The sequence below is a fragment of the Leuciscus leuciscus genome (assembly GCF_965113295.1).
Source record: "Leuciscus leuciscus genome assembly, chromosome: 17".
Lineage (NCBI taxonomy): Eukaryota > Metazoa > Chordata > Actinopteri > Cypriniformes > Leuciscidae > Leuciscus > Leuciscus leuciscus.
In genome coordinates, this window is record NC_138741.1 from 12,928,401 (window position 1) to 12,944,570 (window position 16,170).

At 37.4% G+C, this 16,170-nt stretch overlaps 1 protein-coding gene across 2 annotated transcripts; it reads left to right on the forward strand.

Annotated features, from left to right (window-relative positions):
* Positions 1-50: 50 nt before the first annotated feature.
* vsx2 (visual system homeobox 2) lies at positions 51-15,513 on the forward strand. Of its 2 annotated transcripts, none has more exons than XM_082142644.1 (5): positions 51-8,917; positions 9,497-9,581; positions 10,226-10,349; positions 13,231-13,411; positions 14,496-15,513. In XM_082142644.1, exons 1-5 carry the CDS (start codon positions 8,488-8,490, stop codon positions 14,867-14,869), a joined length of 1,194 nt encoding a protein of 397 aa, XP_081998770.1. In that variant the 5' UTR covers positions 51-8,487; the 3' UTR covers positions 14,870-15,513. The 2 variants fall into 2 exon arrangements, with proteins under 2 accessions (XP_081998770.1, XP_081998771.1); XM_082142645.1 differs by having other exon boundaries at positions 14,559-15,513.
* The last annotated feature ends 657 nt before the right edge of the window (positions 15,514-16,170 follow it).

The window sequence follows — 16,170 nt, forward strand, 5'->3', positions numbered from 1 at the left end:
TGTACATTTTAAACACTTTTGCTTTTTGCATCTGCTTGTAAGGCTTTGCTTCCCTGAAAGTAGCTTCCATGAAACAATGAGGGAGTTCATGAAGTAGTGTTCAAACTTTTAATTAGGGCAATAACTTCATGCCTGTGCCACTCCAGCGACTGCTCCATTAACGTCCCTCTTTTGCTCCGGACATGTAAAAGGCTTTGACGTGAGTGTGCTTCCACACCAGTGCAAGGCCATTTTTTCTATTTAATGGGAATTGGAAGTTTTGAAGGCCCCCAGTACAAAACATTGCGTAAAAATAATATTGCTCATTGTCATCCCTGTTAACAAGAGTTGACATAATTACTAGGGCCATTTCTTCTCTAATTAGCACACTTCCAGGGACATTGGCGCGAACAGTCTGGGAGAAAAGGGAATCAGACAGGCATGCTGAACGGCAAACAAAGAACGCTCTGGCGAGCGTAATTAGGTGAGACAGTGGCCAGGACTGTTCTCGGCTGGAGATGTCGTAGAGGCTGCGGTTGGCGAGTGTTCGCTCCTGCTCCCACCAATTCTTAGGGGTGCGCCTCTCCCCCAGTGTCTAATAAGCCCCTAATTGTCTTTCTGATTCACATAGAACAAGGGAGCTGCTGGTTTAAACAATTCAAAACTACTGGTGTCTGATCCCGCTCTGGAGGCCCCAGATTTGCCCCTCATTTTTTAACGTCTAAACAAGCTTATAAACAAGTTTAAAGAGAAGTGAGCTTGCAAATTCTCTGGAAAACAACCTTAACCTCTGTTAAATAGTCTCACATACGTATATTTTTCTCTGTACTGTTGTTGATCTTTTATTAAAGGCCCCTATATACTTCGAACGAAACCAAAGAACAATCTGCTGTGACGTCATTTCAAACAAAATAAGGCCGTTCAAGTTCGTTTGAAGTTTGTTTCGAGAGTTCAAAACTGCTTGCAAACTTTCCGGAAAAGTTCGCTCTGGCTGGTAAACACCTTCAAGCTATCATTTGAACTACTGTGCTGATTATGTAATCGGTACAGTAGTTGTGCTTCTTTGACGTTGAAATCTTCTCTGGTTAATTTCTTATGTTCAGTCCGTCGATGTAGAAACATTGAACACACTGGAGAGCTGCTTTATAGTAGAAATTGCATTTGTAATTCTAATTGAAAGCAACACTAGCTATGTATAACTTTGGCGCAAAATTGGAAAATCGCACAAAACATTTGCGAATAAAGCAACGTTTCCATTCCATGTGTTCAAGAGAACAAAATCGTTGGTTTTTCCTCCATCGTACTGTAAATGACTTTAAAACGTCTCAGAGCGCGCAGATGCAACGCTGTCATGTTATCTTCGTATGACCTCACTCGTACGAATTCGTATGATTTATTTTGTCTAAACCCTAGTGATGGGTTGGTTTAGGGGCGGGGTCTGGGGTAGGTCATTCGTGCGATTTTGGCAAAAATCTTACAAATTCGTACGAGTGAGGTCGTATGAATTCGTACGAATTAGCCACCTCGTAAAATACCTACGAATTCCACGGGTTGGAAGGTTCTGGGAGGGAATTAAACCAAATCATTCTGATGACAGGCTTGGGCTCAGACATTTCTGAATGACCAAACCAACATTTGAGATGCTGTGCAATAAAATAGGTCCGCTGGTTAGTCCAGTTATCCAATCACATCCACTGTTGAGGCAAAGTCACAAAAGTGTTTTGTTGCACATTGAGTGAATGCTGAGTGACCTTTTTTTTTTTTTTTTTTTATGTGTGTTTCCATCGTAGTTTGTACACATGCCTTCTTATGGAGAAGCTCAATTGAGAGCACAATTGTATGTACGTTTTTATGTACGTTTTTTGAATTTATGTGCATCTTGCCTTTTCCATCCAGCGTTTTTTTTTATTCGATATCCCAAAATGCTCATAAAAATAAATGAATGGAAACATAGCTACTTGCTTTAAAGCAATCTATTATATAATGTGTTAAATAAATGGAAAATTACTTGGCTGAAGTGCGGAATTCCCAAGCTCATGCAAACGTATCCACATCGCCATATGATCAGATGCTTTCTTAACTGCTTTTTTTCTCACCACTGTCATTTTTGCTGTTTTTATTTTGTTATTGAGAGGAAAGTGCGCTGCACATATTTACATGTTCATCTAAATGCCACTCCAAGTAGTACGAGTGGCATTGGGATGTTGGCTAACAGTATTCTGCTTTTCAGGTATTTCAAACTTTTTTGTACCCCTAAGTGAAGAAGGAAAAAGCCATTATCTTTGCCATGATTATATCAGGGCCTTAAAGGGGTCCTCGGATGCAAAATTCACTTTTATATGGTGTTTGTTTGCATATAAATGTGTCTTTGCAGTGTATGGACACAACCACCATACAATGAAAAAAATCCATTCACTCCTCAAAAAGCCTAAACACTCTCAATAATCAAGACATTTTGATTTTCTGAGCAATATGATGTCATATTGCTCATGCTCTGCTCTGCCCACGGCCACTGACGGACTGTCCCGTATTAGCGTATTTCCGCCCTCAGCCATTTGACATGCACCGAAACGGGTCGCTGTGAACAGAGCTGTTTTTGAGGAGGTAAAAAGGGTGTTGTTTTACATAACCATTGAGGAATTTTAACCAAAGTATGTTACAAACTTTACATGAAGACCCTAAAGAATCACACCAACTTTTGGAAATGGGCATCCGATGACCCCTTTAAAGTCAGCATGAAACGGAAGTCTTATATCTAAGTGAAACTGCTTCTCAAACAAGAAAAAATTTAGGTCTAGGCTTGATTTTGTCCAAAAGGAATTGGTTGGATCATTGTGGTTTGCTATTGGTTGTCCCACCCTCACACCGAAAAACGCATCATGATAGAAGATAAGAGATGTCATTGCAAGGGGAGGGGAAGTTATTTTGATTAAAGATTATGAGAGCACATACATTTTTTTAAAGAATGATGGGCGCAATAAATCATTTATAAAAAATACTGCAATATTTCATAAAAAAAACAACACTTGTCCATTTTCATTTCAAGTTGACTTTAAGTATATAGTCATAGACTTTATGAAGTTTGACAGAACTTTGCACTCGTTGGTTCTGTACAATTGCGTCCGTTACACTTTGTTGCTCTCATACATTGTGACAGTAGTGATGTACAATGACTGTTGTGAATAGACTGGTTAGTAAACTGACATCACGGAAGCTGCGGTTCACATAATGGCACCCGCCAGTAGTCTCTGCCTGTCAAATAGGTCCTGTCCAGACATCCTCCTTAAGATGAGGGTCATTCCCCACAGAGGGGCTGTCTCCAGGACGGGGGGGAGAAAGGAGAAACACCAGAGCAGCCATAAACAACCCGTTGCCCTGACCTCGACGGGCCTTGCTGCCCTAACAAACGTCAATCCGATGTGCCCTCAGGCCTTTAATTAGCTGTCAATTAGTGCAAATTAATCAACTCCTCGCCTAATTAAGCAATGCCGGCAGGCAGCTTCCAAACACGCTATTGTGGGAGCTGTATGAGAAAACTGGAGCTAGCAAACTCACTCTGCATCAGGGGGTCATCGCACCATTGGCGGTTTCGTGAGGGGAAAGAACTCTAGTTTCCATTTTTTTTTTCACCTACTCAGCACAAGGTGTTTACCATTATCAGACTGCTGTCCTCAGTATCCACTCTGAAAATCCCTAGTCTCAGGAAAGGGAGTTTCCCAGTAGCCAGTAACTTTAAAACGCCTCGCAGGCATTTCGGTTTGATTCAAGACAGGATTTTCAACTTCTTTTTTCTTCTTTTTTTTATTTTTATTATATTTTTCTTTTGTTAAAGGAACAGTCTGGGTTCAATACAGGTAAACTCAGTCAACAGCATTTGTGGCATAACATAAAAAATTATTTTAGACAAAAATCAAGGTTACGGCAAGGCACTTACAATGGAAGTAATTGAGGCCAATTTTTGGAAGATATAAAAATGGAAATGTGAAGCTTATAAATTTATGAAATCACCTACATTCATTCTTCAGGAGCTGTAAAGTTGTCTTTAGGGTTTATGGCATTGTCTTATGTCAACAAAGTTGTAAAATTGGGTGTAACTTTACCCAGAAAAGGTTAAGTGACCCCCCCACACACACACACACTGAAAGTGAGTGAGTATTTTATTGTTTACAGATTGGCCCCATTCATTCCCATTGTAAGTGTAAAGTTGTGCTGTATTTAAAGCCAAAATATTCAATAGTTTGGGGTTTGTAATTAAGATTTGTTTTATGTTTTTGAAAGAAGACCACCAAGGCTGAATTAATTTGAGAAATACAATAATGTACATTTAAATACAATTTTAAATAACTGTTGTATATTTTGATTTATTTTAAAATATAATGTATAGCTGTCAAATGATCCTTTAGAAATCATTCTAATATGCTGATTTCCTGCTCAAGAATAATTTCTTATTATTATCAATGTTGAAAACAGTTGTCCTGCTTAATATTTTTGTGTAAACCGTGATACGTTTTCCAGGATTCTTTAGCGAATAGAAAGTTCAAAAGCACAGAATTTGTTTGAAATAGAAATCTTTTGTAATGACTTTACTATCACTTTTGATCAATCTTTGCTGAATAAAAGTATTCATTTTTCTTATAAAAAACAAACTTTTGAACAGTAGTGTATAAAACAGAAATGATGACTTAACTGTATTGCATGTATTAATATATTTTCACTATGATTGCCCCAGGAAAACTTAAGACTAACAAGCTCAGTCATTAAAGGGAGGAGAAGCAACATGATAAGTCTATTCAGGCACCGTATTGATTGTTTTCAGTTGATTGAACTGTTGTAATAATGGACACTTGAATCAGTTTAATGCAGAATAATATCAAGTACAATATCAGCAAGGTTTTGGATGAAGGGGTTCTTGAGTGGGTCTTTGGGGGGCGGTTGAGAGACACTCCTCTATGCCGCAGACTGTGTGTGCTCAGTGTACAAAAACAAAATGCAACATTAAAAACACTTCATCACTTCCAATACATTGCAAATACAGAATTATGACCAGAAGAGCAGAAGTGATTCTTCATTTAGATTGCCTGGCATGGGAAGATCAAGCACCAGCAATCTGTGATAGGGGCCGGACTAATGCAATACAATGTCCCTAATACAGCCCCATCCCAAAGCTCATTACCTTGCGGTGACCTTCCAGCAGATTCCAGGTTCTTCGTAAAGACAAATAGCCGTCAAGCATTTCAATATAAGAGAGGTCTTCATTTATATGCATCACATTATGCTGTAATTGTTACAAGTTTGGACAAACTCTCATTTTAGCATGCTTTGAAAAAGCACACAAGGGTTGTGTCCAATTTTGCACAGAGGTCAAGACAGCGGTGTAATTTACCATTCATCTGTCTGACTAGCGCAATCGTGTTTTCAGCATCTCTCAACCACTAGCTTTGTGTTTGTATGATGGAGATGACGGATTTCACTTAAAATAAGTAGGCAATAGGCACAAGCCCACAAGAGACTAAATATTCAGAGAGAGAGAGAGAGAGAGGGGGGGGAACAAATTTTGCAACAGCTGTTTGCCTTTTAATCTGCCACCATCAGATCTTCCAGTCTTTGATAGGCCCCCCAATCTACACGAATGACTGAACTAAATCTTTCCTTAATCTACAGCCTTATTAGTTTGTCCTCTTATGCATGTAAATCAGGATGCAGTCATTTTCATATGTAGATGGATTATTAAAAGCCATGGAGGGAGAGTGGGTTTTTTTTATTCTTTTTTTTCAGCTCACAATAAACAACAAAGCCCTGCACAGATTACAGCAGAAGCGGCGGCTACGAGAGGGCAGGAAGCAGTTTGTAATTGACAGGTTGCTTTGACAGAGCTCGAGTCTTGTGAATAGATGGGTTTATCTAGAGCGGGTGATGTGTCATTAGCATATCTTGATAACATTGATTTCTTCATTACCCTTAATGAAATTTCCACTTAATGGCTTCTAATTAGTTTCAACTGGTGCTCATGTAATTGCAGCTGTAATAGTTTGCTCAGCGGTGAGGAGTTTAATGCTTTGATGAGACGCGGAAACTCTTGCGTGAAGTTTCATTCTCTTGGACTTACTTGCGCGTTTGTTTTCTCAATGTGTCTAAATGTGCAGATCGCTCGTTTGCGGTGTTGCTATATGTGATTAAACTTTACTTTTGTGTGACTGCCAGTTTGATGATCATCTCATGTAATTGCCATGGAGCCAGGCCAACAAAGAATTAGCATGGATGCGTAATTGAATAATGTCCCATAAGGCCACAAAATCGCATGGCTTTTCTGTATTTAAGCTGATAAACAGGATTACAGTTCACCTTTATTAGTAAAATTCAGGACATTGTTATTGCCAGGCCACTTCGGCATGATAAAACATCTCCAAGTGTTCGGTGTAGCTATTAATTAGCCAGAAAAGCACCAGATCAGTCGCTGTCTCTCGGGAGCGCGCGCTCGGAATCTTTCCCTCGTGTGTGTCTGACGCCACGCGTCTGACGTTCTGCTGCTGTCGTATGAATCATGACGTTTATTTATGCATCAGTACATGGCACTTTGATAAGATTGGTGTTATCTCTGTCTCCATCAACGGCTCGCTGCTCATTTCCATAAATTATCTCCAAGTAATTATCTGTCCAGATGTCCAAATTGTGCCACAAATTATCTGCAAAACGAATCAAAATCCCACTGTAATTTAGTAATAGCTGATTAGACCTCGGTGTATTAAAGAAACATGGATGTAATTAGAATAAGCTATATTTTGCAGTCTGTTCAGATGGGTAACTATGTTTTATATGCAACAGCTCTGAAAATGTTGGCTATAGAATAATGAAGGATAATGGAAGATGTCCAAATTTACCTGGATTTCCCCCCACTAAATAGCCTACCCTTTAAAATTAAACACATATAAAGAAAACTCTTTGCATCTATCTTTATAAGCATATTATTGTGGAGATAATATTGGACTGTGACACCCACTTTCCTGCCGTCCTTCTGCTTACAATTGACCAAGATTCATTAAATATCTATTTAATATTCTATAATTCAGCCAGGTCATGCCGTACATTATTTTCAGCTGATTTCTCAGAATTTCTTATATAATTAGAATTTTACAGTTAGTGATGTGATTATGACCTCTTGTAATATTTTGGTAAGTGGTGCTCTTTGGTAGGCTCAAAGATAAGATGACGAAATGCTAAATTGCACCTTGAACATGTTTTCGATCCCTGAATACAAGTCAGTTTGCTATAATTTTTGTGGGGTTTCAAATAAATACAAATAATAAACGCCTCATTAAAAAGCAGAATTTCTTCAATACTTAGTAGCGTAGTTTAGACAACCTAAATCTTTTTATTTATTTTTATATTTATTTTATTTTTATTTTACTATTTCTTTAAAAAAATAAAAAAACTGGCAAATTCGTCTCAAAATAGTCGACTGATGTTTAAAAAAAAAATTTTGTTTGAATCCCATTTTGTTGTCATGTGATAAGAATATATTCCAAGAACTTGAAGTGTTCAAATATGTGTTGCTAATTTGCATGACCCATTTATCTTCTCCAGTAAATTAGATCCTTGAACTTGTGATCGAATCCTTTTATTTGAAACCTAAAAGAGATTTTAGCTCTTGCAAAAAAAAAGGAATCTTTACAGGAATTATAAATTCCTCGCACGCTCTGTATAGCCTGAAATCTTTGTTGAACCCTTCAATATACGCAACAGGAGTTCTTTAAACAAACGAATCAATCTTTCTCAACTGGACACATTCGATCTTATATTAAATCATATTATAGTTCTATACGATGTAGTATTCAATAAAATTACTATTTTGTCAAATTTGCTTGTTTTTGTAATAGTAGATAATTTCATTCATAGGCTATTTGATTTGGTGCCAGGCGATGCTGCCAATTATTGTAATGCTTCTGACGACGTCATTGCTGACGACATTATGTGTGCCATAGGCTGCGCGTTTCCGTTGTCCAGGTGTCCTTTTTATTTCCGACAATTGTATTTCCTTTATTTAATCATCTAGATACACCTAAAACAGATTCCTAAAGCCGTTAACAATAGACATAACACGTCTAAAATGTTGAAGAAGAAAACAGAAAATTTGAGTATCGAAGATTACCCTAGGTTAATATTATTATATTATTAGGCCTACTTAAATTACGAGTAAAAAATATAATTTCGAAGTGATGTCATCTTATTTGCAAATTTTGGTTAAATGTCTGCTTAATACATAATTGCAAGCAACATGTGATGTGAACGAAATGATATCATGCATGACAAACGGGGAGAGCAGCATCCTGTATCCTCTGGAATTCTAAATCACTTACTCGCCGCTGATTGGCTGTTGAGTTTTGACCCTTGTTGGGATGGACCTGTTGGATAAAAGGAGAATTTCTAGAGGGATCATGCGTATTGCGCCGTGGATGCCTTTGCACAAGGGACCGACTCGTATGTGAAGAAGGGAATAGTCTCAGAGGCACCATGACAGGAAAGGATGGGGCTGTTTTGTCGGAAAGTTTGAACAAATCAAAATCAGTGTGTGCCGCTGAGAACAGGGGAAATAACAATCCACATCTGTCAAAGAGCAGCACCACACATCCACCCAAATGCACGGGCTTCGGCATCCAGGAGATCCTGGGACTAAATAAAGAGCCGTCCTCGGCGGCTCCGCGGAGCACACTGGACTCGTTCCCTGCCGGGGCGCACCTTCTAGCCAGCAGGTCGATGCTCGGTCCAGCTGGGGTTGGTGTTGGTGTTGGGGTCGGGATGGGCTTAATTGGCCATGGAGGTATTCCGTCGTTCTACAGCCAGCCCGCGTTTCTTGAGGTGCTGTCAGACGCGCAGAACGTCCATCTACAGCCGCTCAACAGGACAGTGGGCCCGCTGGAAAATAACCAGTCTGCCAGCTCAGGTATAGGCCTAAGAAATTCACCTTTAACGCCCGCTCGGGTCCAATTTTTTTATTGTTGTATAGTGCCCTGTCAAGGGGAAAGGGCCTTAATAATAATAACATCAATAGGCTAATATTATTGGTTGTTGCTATTAGGCCTATTACAAATTTTGGTAACACTTTATTTTACAGTGTCCTTGTTACATATGTTACATGTACTTACCATAGTAATAACAGTAAATTATGCATAATTACGTGCAACTAACCCTCAACCTAATCCTAACCCCAAGTGCATGTTGCTTAATATTACTCAGTAGCCTACTTAAATATATAATTACACTGTAACAATGACACCTTAAAATAAAGTGTAACCCAATTTTTTTTCAAGATGGAAATGTGAAATAAAAAACCTGTTGTTAACTGTTTTATTTTAATAAGCTAATACATTATATTTTCCTCCAAATCCCAAGTGATTATCATTATCGTTGTTAAAAATAGCGTCAAATAGCGGTTTTTAAAATTAAAGGGCAACAAAATATTTTACATTTTGAAAATGTCACTGCCATTTTGAATAGCCTAATATTTCCTCCGATGTTACAGATTCAGAGGATGTCTCTTCAAGTGAAAGGAAAATATCAAAGTCTTCACTGAGCCAGAGCAAGAAGAGAAAAAAGAGACGACACAGGTAGGCTTGAACGCTAAAAAATGAATGTAAATTAATCTTCTTGATTAATTAGACAGTAATCTTAAGCATAATTTCTGTGGTCTCCGAAATTAAATATCGAAACAGGAATGTGTAAAATTCTGTAAAACGTTTCTCTCGATTGTTTGGCAATTATGGCTCTGGCGAAAATGCGTTTATGATGTCCAGATTTCTGTCCCTTATTTAGGAGCTATAGGCTAATTATGTTTTTGTTTAGTTTTTTTCGTAACGAGTTAATTAACTGTAGGTTTTAAAAGGCAGTAAAAATAGCCTATCTATTTTTCTTTATAATAGTCTAATAATAATACATTGTCGTGATTTGCATTTGTATATTGTCATTTTAGCTTTTTATAGGAAAGATCTGCTTCAATTACAGTTAGAACCAATACATTAATATCTATAATTATGATTTTCAGTAGCCTAGCCAATTTTAAATGTTCAAACAAAATACATTAATTAATAAACATGACATAGGCTAATTTCCTTGTTCTTTAAACTAGTTTAAAACCTAAAAGAAAAAAACTCGACATTGGTCCACTCGATTTGAGTCTATTGAAATAGCACAATTTATTCGTAATGTTTCTAATATTGATTTTCTATGACAAATGAATGTTGTTCTTTTGTAGAACAATATTTACATCTTACCAGCTGGAAGAATTGGAGAAGGCTTTTAACGAGGCTCATTATCCGGATGTGTACGCCAGAGAAATGCTGGCCATGAAAACCGAGCTGCCCGAGGACAGAATACAGGTAAGGAACGAACACTGTTACTCGCCGTTTGAATTAAATGAGAATACAAGGAAACAACAATCATGGAACGTTCTTTTATTTAGTGGATAAAAGCCTGCAGTTTCTAATCATTTTTGCTGAATGCGGGCGCATGTGATCATTTTTCTGATATAAGCTATTTGACCTATATAATAGGCTATTTGTTATGTCTGTTGTTCAAAATAAAGATTTTTTTTTTTTATTAAGATTTGTTGTCCCTCAAAATTAATTACGCCAGCTTTTTTTTTTTTCTTTCTTTCTTTCTTTCTTTCTTTCTTTCTTTCTTTCTTTCTTTTGCAAAATGCTTTGATCCGTTTCCTATTTTCACATCAAAATGACTAATTAGGTATCAACATATTGTATTAAATTATTTCCAATGAAACACTACTTTACACTTTAAAAAAAATAAGAAACTGAGAACAAAAAAAAAAGGACTGATGCCTATATAGTCTTCTTTTTTTTTTTTTTTACACGCTATAAAAATAAGATAGCCTACTAGAGGTTTCTCAGGTGTCTTCGGAGATGCCCTTTTTGAAGATGTTTCAGATATGCTGCTTTGATGCTTCAGATATATAGGCCTACTCAAGGATCTTTGAAGTGCCTCAAAACCTTTCCTGGCATGACCCATTTTTAAGCAGTGTTTGAGTTCGTCCAGGAACTTGTTGGTTCCTCAGAGAACTGACTTTTTAAAGACCGTCTAGCCTTTAGGTTCGCTTGGAGGTTTTGCCAGTGTGGTGATCTGAGGAAATTCCGTTTGCAGTGATGTTGTTGCGTGTAGTTAATCGGCTAATGGTTTGTGTAAGGGTTATAGTTGGCAAACATTTTTCTTGGGGTCAGCAACATCAGAAGGTGATCTCAGTGGTGCGAATTATGGAGGTTCAGCACTAGCCCATACACTCTTAAAAGTAAAAGTAAAAAAAATAAAAAATCTACTGTAGCTAAAGAACCTTTTGTGGAATGAAGGTTCCATGGATGTTGAAGGTTCTTTATGGAACCAAGGATGCCAATAAAGAACCTTTATTTTTAAGAGGGGATTTAAAAAAATGTTTTATGTATTAAGCATATGTTTCAAAATGGTTTTCAAACGTTTCTGTAATTATTAAAGTTAGATTAGGCTTACAAGTTTGTCATAGCAAGTAGCCTATAGGCTATTTTCGTCTGAGGCTAATAGCAAAACAAAAAAAAGCTTGCGCTTTACTTTGTGATTAGTTTGAGGTAGGCTAAGTAATTAAATAATGGTAAATACTATCCTTCACTTTATTTTAAATGTACATATCCCAAATAACAGTCTTTTTTTAAAAAAAACAGACGTATTGGAAAATATAAAATATTCGCCTCGCGAGGTGCACCTTGAAATAGCGCCTCGAAAATGAGGGTGAATTCTTGGGACACTTTTCCCCACCTACTAATTTGGAAGACGTTTTATACTGTAAAAAAACATCGAAATCCCTTTAAAATAATCGACCTCCGAAAGTCATTGTACAATTCGCACACTGACTAGGCCTATATCGATCAAATCCAGCATCCCACTCGGACAGATAATATCTCATCAGCCTCAGTTGGATGTGAAACAATTTGCTCTCAGAGAGAGAGAGAGAGAGAGAGAGAGAGAGAAAGAGAGAGCGAAGAGGAGGGTGTGTGTTTGCGTGTGTGTGTGTGAGAGAGAGAGAGAGAGAGAGGCGCTAACGACCTAATCAAGCAATCAAGGCGGAAGATTACTGTGTGACCTGAACCATCCATCTGGTGGCACGCCTTTTAATTTCCTTCTCATTACGGTGCCTCTCAGTGAATAAATAATAAGGAAATAAATAAATAATTCTATTTCAATCCAAAGTAAAATTAACATCTAATTTTCTCATCGAGTGTAATTAGTTAAATGAGAAAAGCCCGCCGTGTTCCAAGGGAAGGGATGTGGCGAGATGTGGGGAGTTCAAATGAAATAACTACATTGAATTTATTAGCACGGGTCAATGGCGCTGCTCTCTTGGGTCCTGCTCGTTTAATTTCCCGTGATATTTGCCCGCCTGTCCACCATCGATTGGGCTCGAAATTAACTTATTTTTCAATCAGCTTGTGCGTGCCCTTGGGGTCGTCTCTCATCGCTGTCTCCACCCGCTTTCTTTTGAGTGCCCGATAACCAATTTCTCCTCAAAAAGTATCGTGCATGAAATGAGGGCTATCATCATCGGCATTACCAGAAAAGATTGGAAAATGGTTTTGATAATTCCTTATCCAATGTCTGGCCTCTCTAGACCCGACAGCCCCTCCTCCTCCTCCTCCTCCTCCCTCCGTCAGCTCTGCTATAGCTTGAATTAGTGAAGGGCAATTGCTGGTTAACTGCTGTGATCAACATGCGTTCGCGTCGCGTCATGACAGAACTGAACTGCAGGCACTTTACGCGTCGTGTCGTTTAGCCTAAAGTGCCTAAACTGTTTGCTCAATCATCTAACAGGCAGTAATTGATAAAGATAGCCATACCATTTGGTTAAACATAAAAATTATGTTTTCCACTGCACACTTTGGAAAGATGAGATTTAAATGAAGTATAGGCTATTTGTTGTTCTAGGTCTGTGTTGAAAATGTTCAACTGATGTTGTTTGTTTAAATAGCCTAGACTAATTAAAAGGGTTAGGCTAGGCTACTTCACCCAAATTTAGCTATACTCACCTTCATGTTGTTCCAAACCTGTATGCTTCTCTTTCTTCTCTGAAACACGCAGAAAAAGACAGATTGACATCCTCACTCACCTTTTACTTTTCTTATTTTCCAAATTAATGTCTGTCATTATGCCTAGGCTATAGACTAGACTGTTTGGACATCTTTCTTATTAAACTATATGCAAATCGCATTTAATTGTGAACAGGTGTGGTTCCAAAACCGGAGGGCCAAGTGGAGAAAGCGGGAGAAGTGTTGGGGCCGTAGCAGTGTGATGGCGGAGTACGGGCTCTACGGTGCAATGGTGCGTCATTCCATCCCGCTGCCTGAGTCCATACTGAAGTCTGCTAAAGATGGCATCATGGACTCCTGTGCCCCCTGGCTTCTAGGTATATGCCACAGCAAATTAAGACTTTTTATTTATTTGTTTTTGATTATTTTACCTTTATTTATTTTTTATTTGACCTTTATAATTCACCATCATCATAACTAGTAATGACATCATTTAAAAAAATGAAAATGTTTTTATATGTCTTTTATAAATATTTAGTCCTCTCTAATTTAGAGCCTTGCTTGTACTCTATTCATTTGTCACCCAGCACTGCTGAATTTGAACGTTGTACATGAAGGCTATGAATAAAAATGGCAAGAATATGCAAAAATATGCACAATTGCCTAACAGTACATTCATTTTGAATTTTAGCTTGCTATGCATTAAGCAGTTTGATTAAATTTACAATAATGCTCAGTCCATAATAATTAAATGTTACATTTTTAGAAAATAAATTACCCAAGCAAATAGCGCAACAAATGTTTTAAATTGTATTTAACCATTTTAAAACAATAATTTACTGTAGTGCAATAATATATATAATAATAATAAAAAAAGTTTAGCCATATAATTAACTTCTTCATCATCATCATCATCAAACTTTATTACCGACTCAGGGTCCAAATATAAAACAGCAAATACACACACACACACAAACGATACAAATCAATGTATTACAAAAATATGATACAAGTGTCTCCACAACTTGGACTGATAACGTGTAGTGCTGCCTCTTATCTTTAATAAGCCCACAATAATTGCATTTTTGGAAGCATTAAGACAGCAAATAAATGTATACATTAGATTTCGTAACACGGCTTATTTACTCCTGCAATTGCAACCACAAACGTTTCACTTGCACTATGCCATCTAGGCCTCTTTAATAGAATTCTCATTGCACCATAATCTAAGCAACTTAAAGTTGCTGTAAACTTGCTATTCTATAATTTAAAACAAAATACTAAGGATTTACCTAAATGATTAAATTATAATAACAACCTACAAAAGGAATGTTATTTTAGTTTTTATTTAGCCATCTTTTTCTTATCATCCATTTATTTTTGATGCGATTCGTGACTCTCATGGCTCAGATTAGTCTAATGCTGTTACTAAATCTAAAATCTGTCTCTTGCTATTTCCAGTTCAAGATGGTTTTCCTACCACCAGCTGCTTTTCTAAACACGAATGCCCACCATTCTTTGCAGGGATGCACAAGAAGTCCATGGAGACTGTTGCAGTCCAACCAAACGAGAAGTCAGATGTCACTCAGATGAAACCCACCAATCCCAAACCGGATGAGGCCGATGCCGAGGAGAGGAGGACAGAGTCACCTATGTCCAAAGAGGAACTGAGGGAGAACAGTATTGCAGTTCTCAGGGCAAAAGCACAGGAGCACAGTGCCAAAGTGCTGGGAACAGTTTCCTCGGAGAGACTAGAGCACAAAATGGAGACGTCGGTGACGGAGGAGAAGTCCAGCGAACAGCTTGACACGAAAGAAGAGGAAAAGAGTTCTTAGATTATGCACTGTAATTCATCTCTTTGTAATGCCATAAAATAGGATTGGTGTGAAAATATCTGGCCTATTTTCTCTTCCTCATTTTTCTGCAGTTTCCACAATAACACTGGACTTTTGATTCTCAATGTTCCTCTGCATTTTATTTCATTTAGCAAGGTCAAAACCAAATTTTCCAGTTAGTAATGGCATCAGTCCATCATGCCAGTGATTGATAATATATATATATAGGCCTACCTAAAAATCTTATGAATACTGTGGGCCCTTTTATCATCAAAAGATTGCTATGTTTGCAGCGTCCTCAGTGCTGTTTGCAGAATAGCTCAATTGAATAGGACTAAATGTTTGGATATTTATAATCTCATTTCAGAATAAATTAATATTGTCATTATCAGAAAATAATTGATCAAGACCTGAGCTTTGAAATAACAGTATTCAGTGCTTTTCTTTTTCATTTTGTACAGAACCGTGTCAAACTCTCAGTGGTTAAAAGTTGTAATAGAGTGTATTGCTGTATATATTGTAAATTAAGATAGCCTGCTACAGTATTGTTTGAGCTATACATCAATGTACTGTAGTCTTATTATGTGCTTTTTTCATAACATGTAAAATGTAATACAAATTATTAAAAAAGGATGAACAATGCTAACCTGTGTTTTAAATCGTAATTAAAGGAGAATGAATTTCAACAATTTTAACAAACTGAATTTATTTACATGCAGCGCAGTTTAAGTTAAAGGTTACACATAATGCCAATAATGCAGTCCTGAAAATACAAATCTGCACTGAAATCATTTTCTTTGTTGCATTTTGCAATGTTTCACTCTATCAAGCCTGGAATAACAATCATTTATATGTAGCCTAAACAGTTCTGTGTCACTGAGTGTAATCCGTCACAGTTGAGAAGCCTCAATCTGGGCAGATTAAACAGCAGGACTGATGCATAACAGACATATGGGGGAGAGCATGAAAGCAGCCTTAGATAGGGCTCTCTCTCTCTCTCTCTCTCTCTATCTATCTGTCTGTCTATCTATCTGCTTGTTAGTGTCCTATCTATCTATCTATCTATCTGTCTGTCTGTCTATCTGTTTGTCTGTCTGTCTGTCTATCTACGTATCTATCTATCTATCTATCTATCTATCTGTCTGTCTGTCTGTATATCTACGTATCTATCTATCTATCTATCTATCTATCTATCTATCTATCTATCTGTCTGTCTGTCTGTCTATCTATCTGCTTAGTGTCCTATCTATCTATCTATCTATCTGTCTGTCTGTCTGTATATCTACGTATCTATCTATCTA

Coding starts and splice junctions, on each gene's coding strand:
- vsx2 (XM_082142644.1), top strand. CDS start 8,488: ATGACAGGAAAGGATGGGGCTGTTTTGTCGGAAAGTTTGAACAAATCA. Junction 8,918..9,496: donor TAACCAGTCTGCCAGCTCAG/GTATAGGCCTAA, acceptor CCGATGTTACAG/ATTCAGAGGATGTCTCTTCA. Junction 13,412..14,495: donor CTGTGCCCCCTGGCTTCTAG/GTATATGCCACA, acceptor TGCTATTTCCAG/TTCAAGATGGTTTTCCTACC.